The following is a 16594-nucleotide window of genomic DNA, read 5'->3' on the forward strand; positions in this document are numbered from 1 at the left end:
AGGGGAGAAGAGTGAAGGAATAAGGTGTACATCCCTACCATATTTCGCTATCTTCTTGTGTGGCTGGGGGCGGGGGCGGCATCTACAAGGTCCTTTCTTTTAAAACATAAAAGGTGGGTTTTCGGGCTGGCATCCATAGAGTCTTTGCTAATCCGGCTCTCATGATTTGAAATTTGAGGACTTCAAATGCTAGAAAACATACAAATTATGTACTCCTTCCGTCTCAAAATAAGTGTAGCAGATTTAATACAAAGTTGACTGTCAACTTTGTACTAAACCTGCTACACTTATTTTGGGGCAGGTAGTACTAAAAAACCATGCACTCATGCATGGATAAAAACTTTACAGTGACAGACCACCAAGATAAAAATACATTTTATATACTACTAGCTCTAGCTCTGAAAAATTAAAATTCAAGGACCTAGATACCAGAAAGCATACAAATGATCTGCTGAAAAGACCATGCAGTCATGCAGGAATTATAACTGAGGAGAGTCAGGTCTGGGATGATAGAGTGACATAGATATAAGATAAAATGATAAAATGTTTGACATGATTATTCACAAAAGATGTTCGATAGAAACTGTACACATATCTCTTACATATAAATCAGTATAGAAGCATGTAAGTGAAACAACACAAACGTTACAGGTTCCTCTGGAAGGCAATGAGCAACATTACTTGAGGAATATAATTGTGTTCCAGTACAAGTAGTGGTGATCAAGGTTGTCAGAATCGCGATTTTAAATCGGGTCGGAGCTCCGATGGTAAGATCGCAAATCGTAGAATCTTCACTATCAGGATCGTAGAAACGTAGATTCTATGAACTAAAATCGTAGAATCATAGGGGTTAGTTTGGATCGTAAAGTCGTAGAATCGTATAACAGAATCGCGATTCTGACAACCTTGGTGGTGATGATGTACAAGTGAGATGTCAATAATCACAGGCTTATTGGGATAATTATGCGTGCAACACAGTTGTGCCAGACAGGAATGCGACTGTGGACAGAACCGACCTGCGGCATCTAGATACGAACCTCTGGAACATGCAACATCTTCTGTTGCATTCCGTAACTGATCCATTTACTAATAAAATTCTTGTGCAAGTCAAGCAGCCAGAGCTTCTTCAGGGAGTGAAGGGCTTCGATGCCTCGAGGGACCATATCCATCTTTGGTAGCGACGTAATGTACAAACTTTCAATGCCTGGAAGAGCGCCATCAATGATGCTCAGCCCCTTGACATCTGGCATGTGCTTCAAGACAAGGGTCTTCAAGTTGGGAAAATCATCTTCTGAAATAACCATAGTATTTGCAGTATGCATGTTGCTAAGTTCTAGATATGCGAGGTTAAGCAGGCTTGGTGCGAGCATCTTCAGTGGATTTTCCCCAAGGTCGCACCAGCTTAGAGCTAGATACTTGAGGCGTGTACCAAGGTGGAGAAATATCGGGCAATTTAGTGTCCCCTTGGCCAATTGCCCTCTGATAATTAACCTGTGTAGATCTGCAGATCTTGGCTTGAGATCCTCGAAGCAAAGTGCCTCATTCTCATCCCTTGCAGAAAGAATCAATCTGGAAAGAAGTGGCATATCTGACAGGGTAGCAAACAGATTTGCACAGTCAGCGGCTCTGATGTTTTCAATCGACACGCTTCTTAGTTGCATCAGTTTCTTCAGCTGCTCGGCCAAGCCATTGCTTGACTTCACGGTCTCGAGGGTTTGAAGTTCATCCAAATTCGACAGCTTTTCAGGTGTTGGCACTCCGATAAAGTACGGGAACTCTGTCTGCATCTCCTCATCACTTCTATCAGCTAAAAGGTGACACAACTTCTTCAGCTTGACAACTCCTCGTGGTAGCTTCTCTATTTTTGTTTGCTTGATGTCTAGAGTGTAGAGATTAGACAGATTCTGAATAGAATCGGGGAGTGATTTGACCTTAGTGCGTCGTAAGCCAAAGTACCGTAGATTGAACAAATGCCCTATCAATGTTGGCACTTCACTGACTTCAGAGTCTTGAAGCTCGAGAACAGCAAGGTAGCTGGATCTAGACAAAATCGAAGATAACAAGCCAGGAGAGGATGAAATTCCTCCAATTGACACTACAGTTCGAAGATGCGGAAGTTCAATCTCCAGTACACTGTCGTCTTTCCATTCACATAATGACAGGTGACGAACATCCTTATCCACCTCCATCAATGTGCCATACTCATTTGCTGAAGCGAATCTCTCTACTTCAGCAACTGAAATAGCCAGCTCACGCACAATAGCATGCATCTTACAGGTCTTGACCCTGCCAAGTTCATCATTCTCCACAACTTCAAGCATATTGCGGTGGATCAATTCCATGAGATTTCCCTCAGCTATCATCTCTGGTGTGTGATTTTTTCTACTCACCACAAGGCCTTCCGAAACCCACAGCCACACAAGGCCGTCACGGGACATGGGATAGTCTTCAGGGAACAGACTGCAGTACATGAAGCAGCATCTGAGGTCTTCTGAAAGGTCATAGAAGCTCAAATTTAAAATTGCTCGGACATGATCATTGTTTGACAACACTCTTCCAATCTGATTGTACGTTTGATTCCAAAAGTCTAGTTGTAGCTTGGAAGACAACATGCTGGCAATGGTGACAATTGCTAGTGGCAGGCCATGACACATGCCAACTATATAAGTAGCAATTGTCTCAAGCTCGTTGGGGCACATGTTGCCCTTCGTTTGGTAAAAAGCCCTTCTGCAGAAAAGGTCAAATGCATCAGGGTGACTCAGTGGCTGGAGCTCAAGGTGTTTGGCAGGAGAAGAAATCCCTGCGACATGGTCCTTTCGTGTCGTAATGATGATGCGACTTCCTTGGAAATCCTGGAGAGCATCATGTATTTGGAAGTATACATCTTGGAACCAGACATCATCTAGCACAATCAAATATTTTCTGTTTTGCAGTCTCTGCTTTATTTCGTTTTTCAAGTCATGCACGTCCATTTTTTCAATACCTACTGGCAGTGGTTGTTCGATGTATCCAATCTTCGATATTAGCGTCCTCAACAGAGCATCAACAGTGTAAATTTGTGACACAACAATCCATGCATGTGCATGGAAGTTGATCTTTTCACGTTCATAAACATTTGAAACAAGGGTAGATTTTCCCAGCCCACCCATGCCCGACACTGTTATCACAGTGGTTTCCTGCTCTTCGGAGTACAACAATCCGGTCAGGAATATCATGTTGTCTGCAATTCCTACTAGATCTTCATATTTGACAACTTCAAGGCAGTTGTATTGGAACCACTGTCTTTCCATCTCAATAAGTGGGTCAGCGACAAGCTGGGAGGGTTGCAGCCATCGTCCCTTCATCTCTATAACTAGCAGAATCTCCCTCTCTACCTTAGCTACATCATCCACAATTTCACTGAAAACTTTGACATAATGTGTTCTTTTGGTGAAGAATTTCTCCAGGGGTCCTTCTTCCTGATATTGAAGAATATGGTATGAGTATTTATCCACCGTATCTTCAACATGGTAGGCGACACTTCGGACCTCCCCAATCCAACTCTTGACAACTTCGTCCATGAGGGACACCATGCCTATTTGCCTTATAACATTGGATAGCATTTTCAGTATCTTCTTTATTTCCTCGAATTTTACCGGCAGTTCCTTCAGATTAGTAACGTTATAAGAAAGTTTAGATATGATAGCCTTGGCGGTTTCATATCCCAAACCGGAATCAATCTTCATCACAACAAGGAATAAAGCCGCGGGCACATGTTCTGCACAATAAAGACAAGGATCATATTACATCATGTAGAACAAATTTCATCTCAGTTTAGCTTAGGGCAGTCACATATGAAGATTATTCTCCCATATACCATTTAGTACTTTTCACTAATCCTTTTGTTCAAAAATGTAAAATGTATTTCGAAGACAAGCCTTGACCAACAATTACTTTGTTGGCCCACATCCCCTTGTACGTCGCTCGTAGATGAGTTCTTTCCGTCAACAGCACGCTTGTAGTCGTCAAACCATCCGAGTTACTATTATCGTGGGATGTATGCTGATAACACACACACGCACAAGTACTTGCTTAGAAAAGCAAGCTCCTTGATCAACGCCCACAAGCGCCACAAGCGCACGTACAGAACTACCAGCAGCAAGCTAGCTTTTTTTTTGGCAAATGATGGATTTTTTTGACTCGAATGAAGCATCAATGGAATACACATAAAATGAATACACATACAGCCTCTGCATAGTTAGGATGCATACAGCCAACACCAACACTCACACACACTAAAAACCCCAACCGACAAGCTAGCTTTGTCTTGCGATTGCTATTCCGCGAGATCGCACATATCGCGAACTAGTATGCACACAGAGACACGTGATTGATCGCCACGGGAAAGTCGCTTCCGTTGTTTCGTTTGTTTCTTTGTACTATTTTGATCTGGTAGCACAATTACAGGGTTACATGACTACTTGTATTAGCTAAACTAGTCGATACGTTAACCTACCCGATGATTTCTACTAGTCCGTGCCAGACAGGGACTCGACTGCATCATGCTTAAACCCAACAATCACCTCTCCCTAAACACGATGTCCTCACTGCACAACTTGAACGGCGATCCTTCTTCGCATGTTCATGAACTTTTGTCTGTAAACTGGTCATTGGTGCAAACGTAGTCAACTTCAATGTTGCTTTATTTCGTGAACTCCCTTAAATAGTGATACCTCGGTCGGCGTGCTTATATCTACCATGACACTGGATTCTTTGAGAGATTTTAGACTTGTTGTTAACGTTAAGCACCACTTGTTTCGGTTCCTTACCTGTGAGGTCACCGAGTTACTTTTCTAGGCACATGCCTTGACACACCGCGGTTGCGGCTGAAATATACTCTGCTTCATAGGAGGATAATGTGACCATTTTTTGTTATTGTGATAGCCAACTCACTATGCTTCTCCCGATGAATATGGCATGGCGCCCGAGGTACTTTTACAGTCGTCAATATCTCCTACTATGTCGCAATCACTATAGCCGAGTAGTCCACCATCTCCTTCTTCTGTCTCCCATAGACACAAGCAAAATTTGTTGTCCCTTTGACATATCTGAGTATATTCTTCACAGCCATCCAATGTTCCATAGTGGGTGTTTCCATGAAGCGACTCAGAATCCCAACCGAATAGGCCAAGTCTGGTCTTATGTTCAAGGGACACCTCAAACTTTTGACCACACTTCTATACTATGTTGTCAACCATGGGTGCTTTGCTCTTCTTACTCAATTCAAGACGAGGGTGTACTGGAACATCAATTGGATTGCAATCTTTCATCCCAAAGTTCCTTTCTTTAGGCTGGCATGGATCATCGCTCGAAGCTCCCTCGATGCCGACGACAGACACTCATGTTTGTCTCCTCTCTTTTACACGTGACCACGTTGATAGGTCTCCCGTTCGCTGGTAGGGGCAGAGTGGGAGGGCACCAGGCCTTCTCTAGCGATAGTTCGATGTGGGACTTGGAGGCATGGTCTGGTGGTTTCTTCAAGGAGATGCAATTTTTTCTGTTGTTGTTTAGCAACCAAAAGTCTAAACTAATGGAAAGGTCTAAGAAATCTACATAGACACTTCAACACCCCCTCTCATGTGTGATGTTGAAAGACAACACGTGAATAGACTCATAGGTATGGCTCAATAGGCCTATACATGGACAAAGAGGGGGCAATAACAATATTTGGATAAACTATGAAAGTCAGGATTTCAACTCGGGACCTTAGGCCCTAATACCATCTTAAGCTTCATGCACTAGCCAATGCAACTAAAAGCCTGAGCTGATGGAAAATGCTAGGCAATCCACATATATGCTTCAACCCTTAGGTCTAGTCGTGGTGTGGAAACTCTTATGCTTTTTCTCGATGGCATGCAACCGACTTACAACGATTTACTCCTGGTGCTTTGTTGGCCTTGTTGGTCGTGTATTGTCTTCTTTTTTCATCATCTTGTAGGAACATATCCTTGATACCTTGTATCGTTCAGTTGTGCAGCTTTATCTAAAAACAAGGCAAAAGCCTAGTTCATGGAGTTCTTGGAGTAGACTTGTATGGCTCAAGACCGAGGTAGCAGGCATGTGCGGCACCAGTAGGGCATGATATTAGGCTAATTTCATCACTACACGTCTCCCCTAGCTGCATCACGACTATCTCCTACACCCTCATGTATTGATGTGTATCAGCTTCTCTTGAGTACTTAGATATATCAATCGTGTAGAACTTGTTTAGGTAGGGCTGACCATGAGGTTCGACTTAGAGCATCCCTAGCCCTTCTCCCAAAACCTAATCACTCCCCCCCCCCCCCCCCCCCCCCCCCCACCCAGCCACCCACACACACACAAACAAACTTTAACTCCTCAAATTTGAGGAATTTAAAACTAGGTGCACCTAGCCCACTCCTAAAACGAGCTAGACCCTACGTCTCTCCACCTTCTTCCTTACAAGGCATGGTCTTTAGTTTATGTGGCTAACCATGACATATGGATAGTATATGATGTCCAGGAGATAGCTAGGCCTATGGGCAGATGATCTACAAACTTAGTTTGACAAAGGCTCAGTGGGAGCTACACACACATGCGAGGGAGTCAAGAAAGTTTGTGAAATCCGTCCTCCATGGGCCATGGATTGGGCACTTATTCTTATAAATGAGTGCTTCTCCTATTCGTTCTGATGGTGTATGAGGATATCCTTGTATTTGTTCTCTGTCTGAAATGGTGTGATTCATGATGCGATGAATCGTCAGAATTCAGCTATGGTGGCTGACAACCAAGTGTCTCTGCTTCTTTGTACGTGTTTGACTTGCTACTCTATGTGCAATGTTACTCAACCCATGGCCGAGGATAACGGGAAGGAAGGTAGAAGTGGAGGGGACCATGTGGAAAACGAGAAATCAAAGAAGATTCTCCTAGTAACATCGCAACATCTCACCGAAATATCACCGGAATCTCGCTAGAGGTCAGTGGGGGTGCATAGGTGTTGATCATGGCGGAGGATGATGGGGAGGAGCGTGGCGATGGAATTGGCGGTGGAGAGAGAGAAAGAGTCATGAGAGGAGAGATAATTTGAGGAGATTGCAACTTTTATGCTCAAATTTAGGAAAGGGCTAGTGGGTTTAAGGGTCAAATCCTTACATTTTTAAGTAATTAAGCTTTTGGGGGGAAGGGCTAGCTGGGTTAATTCCCCAAATAAGTGATGGTGACACTGATGACTTTCAACAAAAATAGGATTGTACCAAGGGTCAACTTTGAGCTCTTATCATTTTACTTTGGTGGTGGAGGGAATCACATGGGATATAGTGATATACAAGGTGATATCTCAGTGTATATATGTTCTTTGCGAATCAAGTGGTGCTAGTTGACGATAGTCGAACAAGGGTAAATAGAAAGTAGAGTTGTGGAGAAAAACTTTCGAATCGAAAATTTTTAGGCTTATTAGAACTCAAACTGAGTGTCATCAGTTTCATTACTACTAGGAACAGTGGAGATTAGCCTTGATGGGCAGGTGATATCTCAGAAGGACACATTTCAATATTTGGGTCAATGTTGAAGAAGGATGACAATATCTATGAAGATGCGAGCCACCTAACACTAGTAGAAAAAGGGTCTTTTGTGAAGCACAATAGTGCCGGTTTGAATTTCAGCCGGCACTAATGTGTAGACTAGTGCCGGTTCGTGGCGGCGATCAATAGCACCGGTTCGTGGAGAACCTTTAGTACCGGTTCGTGCGACGAACCGGCACTAAAGAGGATGTGTCAGACCGCGGTCAGGCTATGGCCCCACCATCACCATTTAGTGCCGGTTCGTACCACGAACCGGTACTAATGAGGTTATGGCAGGCTGTTTTTAGTCCCACCTCGCTCCCCTAACAAGCCTTTTACCACCTTAAATATGTTATTTCTCAAACTATCATAAGCACTTGGTCTTCATTGAACTCTATGTGTAGAATTTGTGGCCTCAATATGAGTCTTCATCGGTTTAAAAATCGTTGATGACTCATATTGACAATTCAGATTGTACACACAAAGATCATTGATGATCAAAGTATTTTTTTGATGTCATAAGATCATATTGACAATTTAGACTGTAGAGAAATATAAGATCATGATCTAAATGCTCTTATATTTTTTGCGTTTAGTATGCACCATTCAAAGCGACGCCATCAACTTTCAACCATTTCTGCCTTCATTTGCTATTTTTCATGCATTCAATGATTTGTTTTGAGAACTAAATGACCTGGAAATTGAAAAGCACTACAAATGAACTCTGAAAAAGTTGAAACTTGGCATGGTATCATCATTTCACCCACATAGATTGTTTAAAAAAGTAGAGAGGGTTACGGCAAAAACTGGATGCACTTCGTTCACAAACTGGACAATCTCTTTCGAAGTATTCAGGTTTCTGACGAAATTAAACTCATCCGTTACAAAGGCATTTCATTTTTTTCAACTTATTACAACTCCAGACTTTTTGTGCATTCAGTATGCACCATTCAAAGCGACGCCATCAACTTTCAACCATTTCTGCCTTCATTTGCCATAACTGTTTTAAGCGCACCACCTTTAGTACCGGTTGGTGGCTCCAACCGGTACTAAAGGGTGACCAGTACTACAGTTGCTTAGGAAGCTGTTTTTAGTCCCACCTCGCCAAGAGAGAGGGACTAGGAGCGGTTTATAAGCTCTGAGTGCAGAGACGATGAAGAAGAGGCTCAATGCTCATGTTGCTTAGCTTCAAGCCTTCAGGAATATGGTAGATCCGGCCGGGCACTCACCACCGGTGCCACGGGCCGCCGGCAGAGCCCCAACGCCAGATCCGGCCGGATCCAGCAAGAGAGCAGCCGCCCCTGCCGCCACCACCAACCAGTGCCACCTCCACCCCCCGCGCCGCCGTCGAGTCAAATTGCCGTGCCGCTACCACACCGACAACCAGCGCCACCACCAGAAGCTGCCCCCACCGCGAAGACCAGCCGGAGCACCACCAGCCCAAGCCAGCCGCCGCCTCCGAGGGCAGCCATGCGCCACCCGAGACGCAGGCGCCCAGATCTGGCCGCCGCAGATCGAGGGCCGCAGGCACCACGGGCACGCCCGTGCGCAGCCATCCCCGTGATTCGCAGGGGCCATAACGGCCATGGGCCATGCACAGGGGCCCGCCGTCGCCGCCCGAGACCACGCCATCACGCCCCGCCGCCAGCGCACCGCCACCTGCCGTGGAGACCGCCCGCGACGAGCCCACCAGCAGAGGGGAGAGAGGGTCCCGCCGCCGACCGGGCTTTGACCGGCGGCGCACCCCAGCGGCGGCGAGGAGGAGGGGCGCGGGGCCGGCGGCGCTAGGGTTTCCCCCCTCGGTCGCCGCGGGAGCGACGCGAGAGGGGCGAAGCGGGCCGCTAGAGTATTTGTACCGTGATAAACAAAGTCCTACCTTTTCTTTTCTCCTCTCTCTCTCTCCTCTTTCTTCTCTCCTCCTTGCCCAAGCTCCAGCACCTCCACCACTCACCTACGGCCACCTCCACCACGCGAGCCGCGCCCAGGAGCAAGGGCCGCCGCGAGCCGCGCCCAGGAGCAAGCCACGAGCACCGGGAGCCGTGCCTAGGAGCAAGGAGAGGGCCGCCGCGCGCCATGGCCAGGGCTCTGGCCGACGCGCCCAGGAGCAAGGAGAGGGCCGCTGCGCGCCATGGCCAGGGTTCAGGCCGACGCGCCCAGGAGCACGCGCTACCGCGAGTTGAGCGCCATGGCCAGGGGCTCGGGCTCGGGCCGCCGCGCCCAGGAAAAGGGAGGAGAGAGAGAGGCCGCTCGGCTGGGACTTCACGGCGGCGGCGCAGCTTGCTGGCAGGAGGAGGCAGCGGCTGAAGGGAGCTTTGCGCCCGTCAGTGCCGTCCAAGTCGAGCTTGAGCATGGGAGGGGCAGCTCCTCTCGAGCTTGAGCACGGGAGGGACCCGATTGCTTTAAGTCTGCAGGGACCTGATTGCTTTTTTCAAATTCTACAGGGACCCGATTGTTTTATTATTATTTTTATTTAATTATGACAAAGAGACACTGACATGTGGGCCAGTTAACAGTCAAACAAATGGCCAGACAATCAGTTTTCTTACATGCGGGCCCTAGCTGTAATAATCACGATCAACAGTAAAGCACTGAACGATTAGAGTTTTTTGAAACAGCTGACCTCTAACTTGGTAGTTATCAGAGAGAAAAAAATTTCGGTAGTTTTTTGGAACCCTAACCTGTAAAGTAGTAGTTCTCAAAAAAAAAACCCTGTAAAATAGTAGTACTTTTATGCTATTTACTCCATGACCCACATCCATCGTGACCTTTCTGTCTGTCGTTCTCACCTGGAAATTCTCAAGTTCCACCTTGCTCGTTCTTCCCCAGCTATTCCTGCTACCATATACGCCGTCCCACCTTGATGATCAGTGCCACCAGGAGCAGACAGCAGAAGCGACAGCAGCAGCAACGACAGCAAACAAGTAGCAATGCCTGTTATTCTTCCTCGAAACTGACTGGTCTTACCAGCAGTCTGCAATTGGAAATTAACACTGGCTCGCTTTCCCAGTATGCTGACATACTCCATCTATAAGGGCACTTCCCAGCCTACTACGAAGCCCATTTCTATTGTATTGCACAGATTCCGTATCAGCACTTTAAAAGGCTATCTATGAGAAAATGAAGGGAGCACCAAACGAATGGATACATGCTGCAAAGTGAGCATGTAGGTGGTCCCGTGGACGACTCGCTGGGTCACCTCGCTATGGCTTCGTTTTCACTTGTTTCGGGCTTTTTGGGACTAACTCATGTAGAGATTTTTCATGGTTCTTACTGAAACGAAACTAGCTTCAAAAAAAGATATTATTAACCTTAAGATTTTGAATAAACATTTCAAGGAAATGTTCACCGTAGTGGCTCTAGTCACTGCATCGAGTCATGATGCCTTTAGTATTTTCATATAGATAATGAAAGAAGTACATAGGTCAAGCATGTGCTTGTTGAAAACAATTTTCAGCATAACGCCCACTACCACCCCGCCAAGTGATGGCACACAAATCTGATCCACTAGAAAAATGACATCAAAAGTTTCACTAAAATATATCGAAACATGATCTAGTTTTGAAGGTTTCGTCACAAGAAATACAATGTTGAAGGCGGTTGCCTGGTCCAAAAGTTATTGCATTTTGTATTTTCTTTTTAGCTCGATTGTCGGGTAAGTAAACTACAAGTCGGACTTGTTGTGTAGGGTGAAGGGGTACCATTAATTACTGAGCATAAACAGATAGTATTTTAGTTGGTGCGTGCAAATATTGTTGGCAGACATCTCATAAATTTTTCAACTGAAGTACAAAAAATGTGTGCACCTTTCGTACTTCAAGTATTAATGTATTGATTCAAAAGATGCGTCATTGCAGCAAGGTGTGCATAGCTGTGCTTGAGCACTCCAGGGTCCAGGCTCAGTGGAATATCTTTTTTTTTTTTGCGAGGAGGCTCAGTGGAATATCGAGGATGGATCTAGAATGACCTATGGAGATCTCTAATGGCCCTACAACTATGACCATTGTGGTTTCATGAAGTGGCTCAAGGAGACATCTGTAATGCCTCTTTTGTTGTAAATATGATTTTAATTACATGTGGGATTCAAAATACGGCAGTATTCAAACTAGGGGGGGGGGGGGGGGGGGCAAGTAGTACAAGAATCCAAACATGCAGAGATTAATCTCTTGATATAATCCAAAAGACAGAAGTTATGCATTGTGAGATAAAGCGCACTTACATTGTTATTATCAGGGACGTCCTTACATCCTGTTACCAGTTCGACTATTATAGCACCCAGACTATACATGTCTGACTTGACGGACATGGTACCACGACCAAACAGGTTTTCAGGAGCGCTATATCCTCTGCATGAATTATGATACTTTCAAACATTACAACATAAACAGTACTAAACAGTACATGAGAGGGTACATACAGACGTGTTGCACTGATTTGAAGCTTACGGTGATGAAAAATGGTTTGTCGTCATTGTTTCTGAGTTTTCCAAGGGTCTTGATAGACCAAAGTCTGTGATCTTTGGCACCATCCGATTATCTAGTAGTATATTGGCAGGCTTGAGATCCATATGAAGAATATGTTTTTCCATGTGCAAATAATGCAAACCTGTGCATATTCCTTTTATAATCTGATAACGCGTATTCCATTCAAGTCCTCTTAATTCATCTGCGGCACAAAAAAGGATGGATGCATGAAATCAGCTATATGTATTAATTTAGTTTGTGGCCCATGAAGTAGAAGCACGGCAAAAATCCAGATATGACAAAGTAAAGGGAAGAGATGCATCGATCACAATGGATTGTACCGGTAATATATTTATCAAGGCTTCCATTACTGACATATTCAAAACAGAGCAACCTTTCTCTTATCTCAACATAAATATATCCGTGGGATTCTGGGTTTTTCATTGGTGTCTCCACTGTGTGAGAACATAAGCCAAGAAACCGCACTACATTTTCATGGTTAACGTCCATCTGGTTGTCAACCTCACGACGAAAAAGCTTCTGATTAACCGTCATGCTGCTCCTGATCTTCTTCACAGCAACAATCCCGTTCGCAATGACACCCTGTTTCATATTGTCATGAGCATTTAATTACATCAAGTTTAGCAGTGTACTACATCGTTTGATATATAAAAGACATTAGAAGGAAACTGGGTACACGTCACACATCAACCAAATACTCAGCTTTGGTCCTCAGGCTTACATTTTAATTGTTGGGAATAAATGATTTTTGTAATAGAAATAAACTTAATTACCTTATAGACAGTTCCAAAGCCACCTTCACCGATTATCCTATCTTCTGAAAAATCATCCGTGATTTTCCGTAAAGTTTCCAATGGCAGATTCGTTGGCTTCATGCTCCCCTCAAGTATTCGCTCCAGGATATTTTCTTCCATTCTTCTATTTGTGCAAAATAGATGTAGAATGGAAATTAATTGGAAAGAGGAATTTTAATCAATAACAACTAGCCAGACCGTCAACTAAGGAATCAAAGAGGTGAATACCTACTTGAGAGTTAGCCCTGTACGCAGGTGTTCTGCAGATCAGGCACAAATAGGAAATTGCTGAGCAGATCTGAGGTCCAGTGATGCAATCAAATCCTGCATCAAGCAACACAGATGCAAAATGAGTTCTAAGATCGATCTAGTTGATCAAAGTTGGATCTGAACATAGTACGCGCATGGTTGAAGTCAATGCGAAGAAGATTCAAGACTAAATATGCGTTGAGGATGAAATCAAAGAGATTAAGTTCACAAGCACAATATATCTTTGAACATCCATAAAAGGAGCAGAGAACAGAGCAAAACGACTTCAGTTGTAATTATGGATCATCAACACTGTAGCTTCGACGTACCTGTTGGCAGCAATGAGTTGAGCAGCTCCGGTCAGGGAAGACGTGATTGGAAGTAGATATGCAATGAAGTCTTGCTTCTTTCCGTGTGTATGATTGTTAGGTAAGTAAGACTAGACAAAGTCTACACCTACCGTACCGAGATTCCATTGATGAGCTGGACTCCACCAACTAACAGCTACGGATTGGTTTTACAATGTTAGCGACCTAATCCCCGATTATATATGCATGATAGCTTGCTTAAGAGACCTTCCTGCTTATGATGTAGTATATGTTATACGTTGGCAGCGAGATGTGCCATTATTGCTGTATATTCAGTAACCATCCTGCAAATGGCACTAGAGTTAATCCCATGTGATGCGATGCGATGCCGACGGCCAGGACTTTTTTTTTGGAACGACAAAAACTTTTAGAATCTTCCCACCTGCTCTCTCCGCCTTGGAATCGAAATGCTATTGAAAGGTTGCTTCCCATGTGAAAAGGTTCTGACAGAAAAAAAACATGCTGATGCAAATCCAACCTAGTTGCTGGCTGCAAGTGAAAATACAACCTTTCATCTGATATAAAACCTAAATATCTCAACCATTGACTGTGTCTGTTTGCATGCGATGCATTTTTTCCAATAATATGCAAAGAGATGAAAGACCATACCTTAATGTTAGAGCATCTCCAGCCGTTGCCCCCCCCCCCCCCCCCCCCCCCCCCCCCCCCCCCCCCCCCCCCCAGGACGCACAAAAATCGCCCCCTGGGGCGAGCCGGCGCTAGATCCGCGCTGGGGCGGTTTTGCGCCCAGCCGTCGCCCCCAGGCGCCAAAATTGGCCCACATTTCGGCCCACATTTGGCGAATAAAGGGCCCATATGGGCAAGAATAGGTCCATATTCGGCGTGGTTCGCCGTGGCTTGGCTTTGAATTATGAACATTTAAATATTTTTTATCACATATTTCATCACAGAAAAATCAAATACTTCAACAAAATACAAAATAGTACAACAACAAATAGTTCAATACAAATTATATAGTTCAACAAATAAAAATTCATATTTCATCACACGTCGCGCCGGGCATCGCCCTTGAGCCTCCATAGATGCTCCACCAGATCATGCTGCAGCTGATGATGCACCTGTGGGTCTCGGATCTCCTGACGCATACTGAGGTAGGCAGTCCAGGTTGCCGGTAGCTGGTGATCAACTTCGGCTAGAGGGCCTTGCCTGCAGTATGGTTCAGTGTCAAACACGGGGTCTTCTTGCTCGCTTTCGATGATCATGTTGTGTAAGATGACACAGCAAGTCATGATCTCCCATATTTGATCTTTTGACCAGGTCTGAGCGGGGTACCGGACAACAGCAAATCGAGATTGGAGCACACCAAATGCCCACTCGACATCCTTCCTGTAAGCCTCCTGAATCTTCGCAAACCAGGCTTTCTTGCCTCCTGCCACAGGGTTTGAGATGGTCTTCACAAATGTCGACCATCTCGAATAGATGCCATCAGCTAGATAGTACCCCTTGTTGTAATGCCGCCCATTGATCTCGAAGTTCACCGGAGGAGAATGACCTTCAACAAGCTTGGCAAAGACAGGAGAGCACTGCAGCACGTTGATGTCACTGTGTGTTCCTGGTATACCAAAGGAGTGCCAAATCCAAAGGTCCTGTGTGGTCACCGCCTCATGTACCACACTGCAACCCCCTTTGGCGCCTTTGTACATCCCCTGCCAAGAAAATGGGCAATTCTTCCATTTTCAATGTATACAGTCGATGCTTCCAAGCATCCCAGGAAATCCTCTTGCTGCATTCTGTGCTAGGATCCGAGCAGTGTCTTCCGCATTGGGTGTTCTCAAGTATTGCGGTCCAAACACTGCCACCACTGCCCGACAGAACTTGTAGAAACACTCTATGCTGGTGGACTCGGCCATGCGCCCATAGTTGTCGAGTTAATCACCGGGAGCTCCGTATGCAAGCATCCTCATCGCTGTCGTGCACTTCTGGATCGAGGTGAATCCAAGTTCGCCGGTGCAATCCATCTTGCAGTTGAAGTAGTTGTCGAACTCCCGGATGGAATTCACAATCCGGAGGCAGAGCTTTCGGCTCATCCGATAACGGCACCAAAATGTTTTCTCGCCATGAAGTGGAGCATCGGCGAAGTAGTCGGAGTAGAGCATGCAGTAGCCTTCGAGACGATGCCAGTTCTTTGCTTTCACCAGACCTGCCCCGGCACCTCGCCACCTCGCCACGGCTTTTCATTCCTCGCCAGCAGCTGGGCGAGGGCGGCGAGCACCATGAGATGTTCTTCTTCCTGGACGTCGGCCTCGGCTTCCTCCTCCAGCAGCGCGGCGAGCGCTTCCTCGTCATCCGAGTCCATCGCCGAGGCAGGCAAATCGCCGAACACCTTGCGCCTGGTGGGCGTGTACCCGCCGCTAAACTGCCCCTCCGCGGCCGGAAACGGCGGCCGGAAACACGCAGCTGCTGTTGGAGGGACTGCCGCGGCGAACCTCTGCTATTTTTTCGACGGGGAATGGTTATCTAGCGGTGAAGGGCGGCGAGCGGCGCCGGGATATAGCTAGTGGCGGCCGAGGGCGCGGGAGGCGGGAGGCGAGTCGGAGAAGAAAATCTTGACTTTTCACCTGACAGTGTGGGCCAGCCGCGCTTTTCCCTTGCGCCGGAGCCCCCAATGGCCCCCAGTGCGCCGGGTTCGGCCTGTGACCGCCGGGCGAAAAAAAGCCGAACCGGCGCTTTTCGGCATCCTGGGGGCGTGAATGGGGCATATTTTGGCGCCGGTGCCGAAAAAGTGGCCTGAGGGCCCTGTTGGGGACGCGGCTCGAGATGCTCTTAGACCGCAGACAAATTGTTCGAGACACACCCGCAACAAGATGAAATCTGCTGCGAGTGTCTGTGTCGAGATTGCTTCGCTTTTGCTTGGGAACAAGGCAAGTGCTTGGGTTGATCAGATCCTGACCTCTGCGACCAGAGGTTTGTTTTGAAGTCTGAACTGTCCCTGAACGAAAGGCACACATTGTTGGATAATCCAAACAATTAAACGTGCGTGAGCTTTACTAGTTGAGGGGGTGTTTGGTTCAGAAGTCCTAGGACTTTTTCTAGTCCCAGGGACTAATAAAAAAGACTCTCTAGTAGAGTCTTTTTCTAGTCCCTGTAAAAAAAGCCCCTCCCATTTGGTTCCTAGAGACTTT

At 45.9% G+C, this 16594-nt stretch overlaps 1 protein-coding gene across 8 annotated transcripts; it reads right to left on the reverse strand.

Annotated features, from left to right (window-relative positions):
• Positions 1 to 522: 522 nt before the first annotated feature.
• LOC125534973 (disease resistance protein RPM1-like) lies at positions 523 to 13592 on the reverse strand. 8 transcript variants are annotated; one of them, XM_048698036.1, is made up of 8 exons: positions 13413 to 13592; positions 13067 to 13158; positions 12814 to 12958; positions 12361 to 12622; positions 12162 to 12221; positions 12002 to 12092; positions 11776 to 11902; positions 523 to 3757 (listed from the first exon to the last, which is right to left on the reverse strand). In XM_048698036.1, the coding sequence occupies exon 8, from the start codon at positions 3723 to 3725 to the stop codon at positions 1026 to 1028; it is 2700 nt and encodes an 899-aa protein (XP_048553993.1). In that variant the 5' UTR covers positions 3726 to 3757; positions 11776 to 11902; positions 12002 to 12092; positions 12162 to 12221; positions 12361 to 12622; positions 12814 to 12958; positions 13067 to 13158; positions 13413 to 13592; the 3' UTR covers positions 523 to 1025. The 8 variants fall into 8 exon arrangements, with proteins under 8 accessions (XP_048553993.1, XP_048553995.1, XP_048553994.1 ...); XM_048698038.1 differs by having other exon boundaries at positions 11776 to 11919; XM_048698037.1 differs by having other exon boundaries at positions 11974 to 12092.
• Between the last annotated feature and the right edge of the window lie 3002 nt (positions 13593 to 16594).

This window comes from Triticum urartu, chromosome 2, assembly GCF_003073215.2.
Source record: "Triticum urartu cultivar G1812 chromosome 2, Tu2.1, whole genome shotgun sequence".
Taxonomy (NCBI): domain Eukaryota; kingdom Viridiplantae; phylum Streptophyta; class Magnoliopsida; order Poales; family Poaceae; genus Triticum; species Triticum urartu.

Bases quoted from the DNA above. Each gene is read 5' to 3' on its own strand.
- LOC125534973 (XM_048698035.1), bottom strand. From the start codon at position 3,725: ATGAAGATTGATTCCGGTTTGGGATATGAAACCGCCAAGGCTATCATA.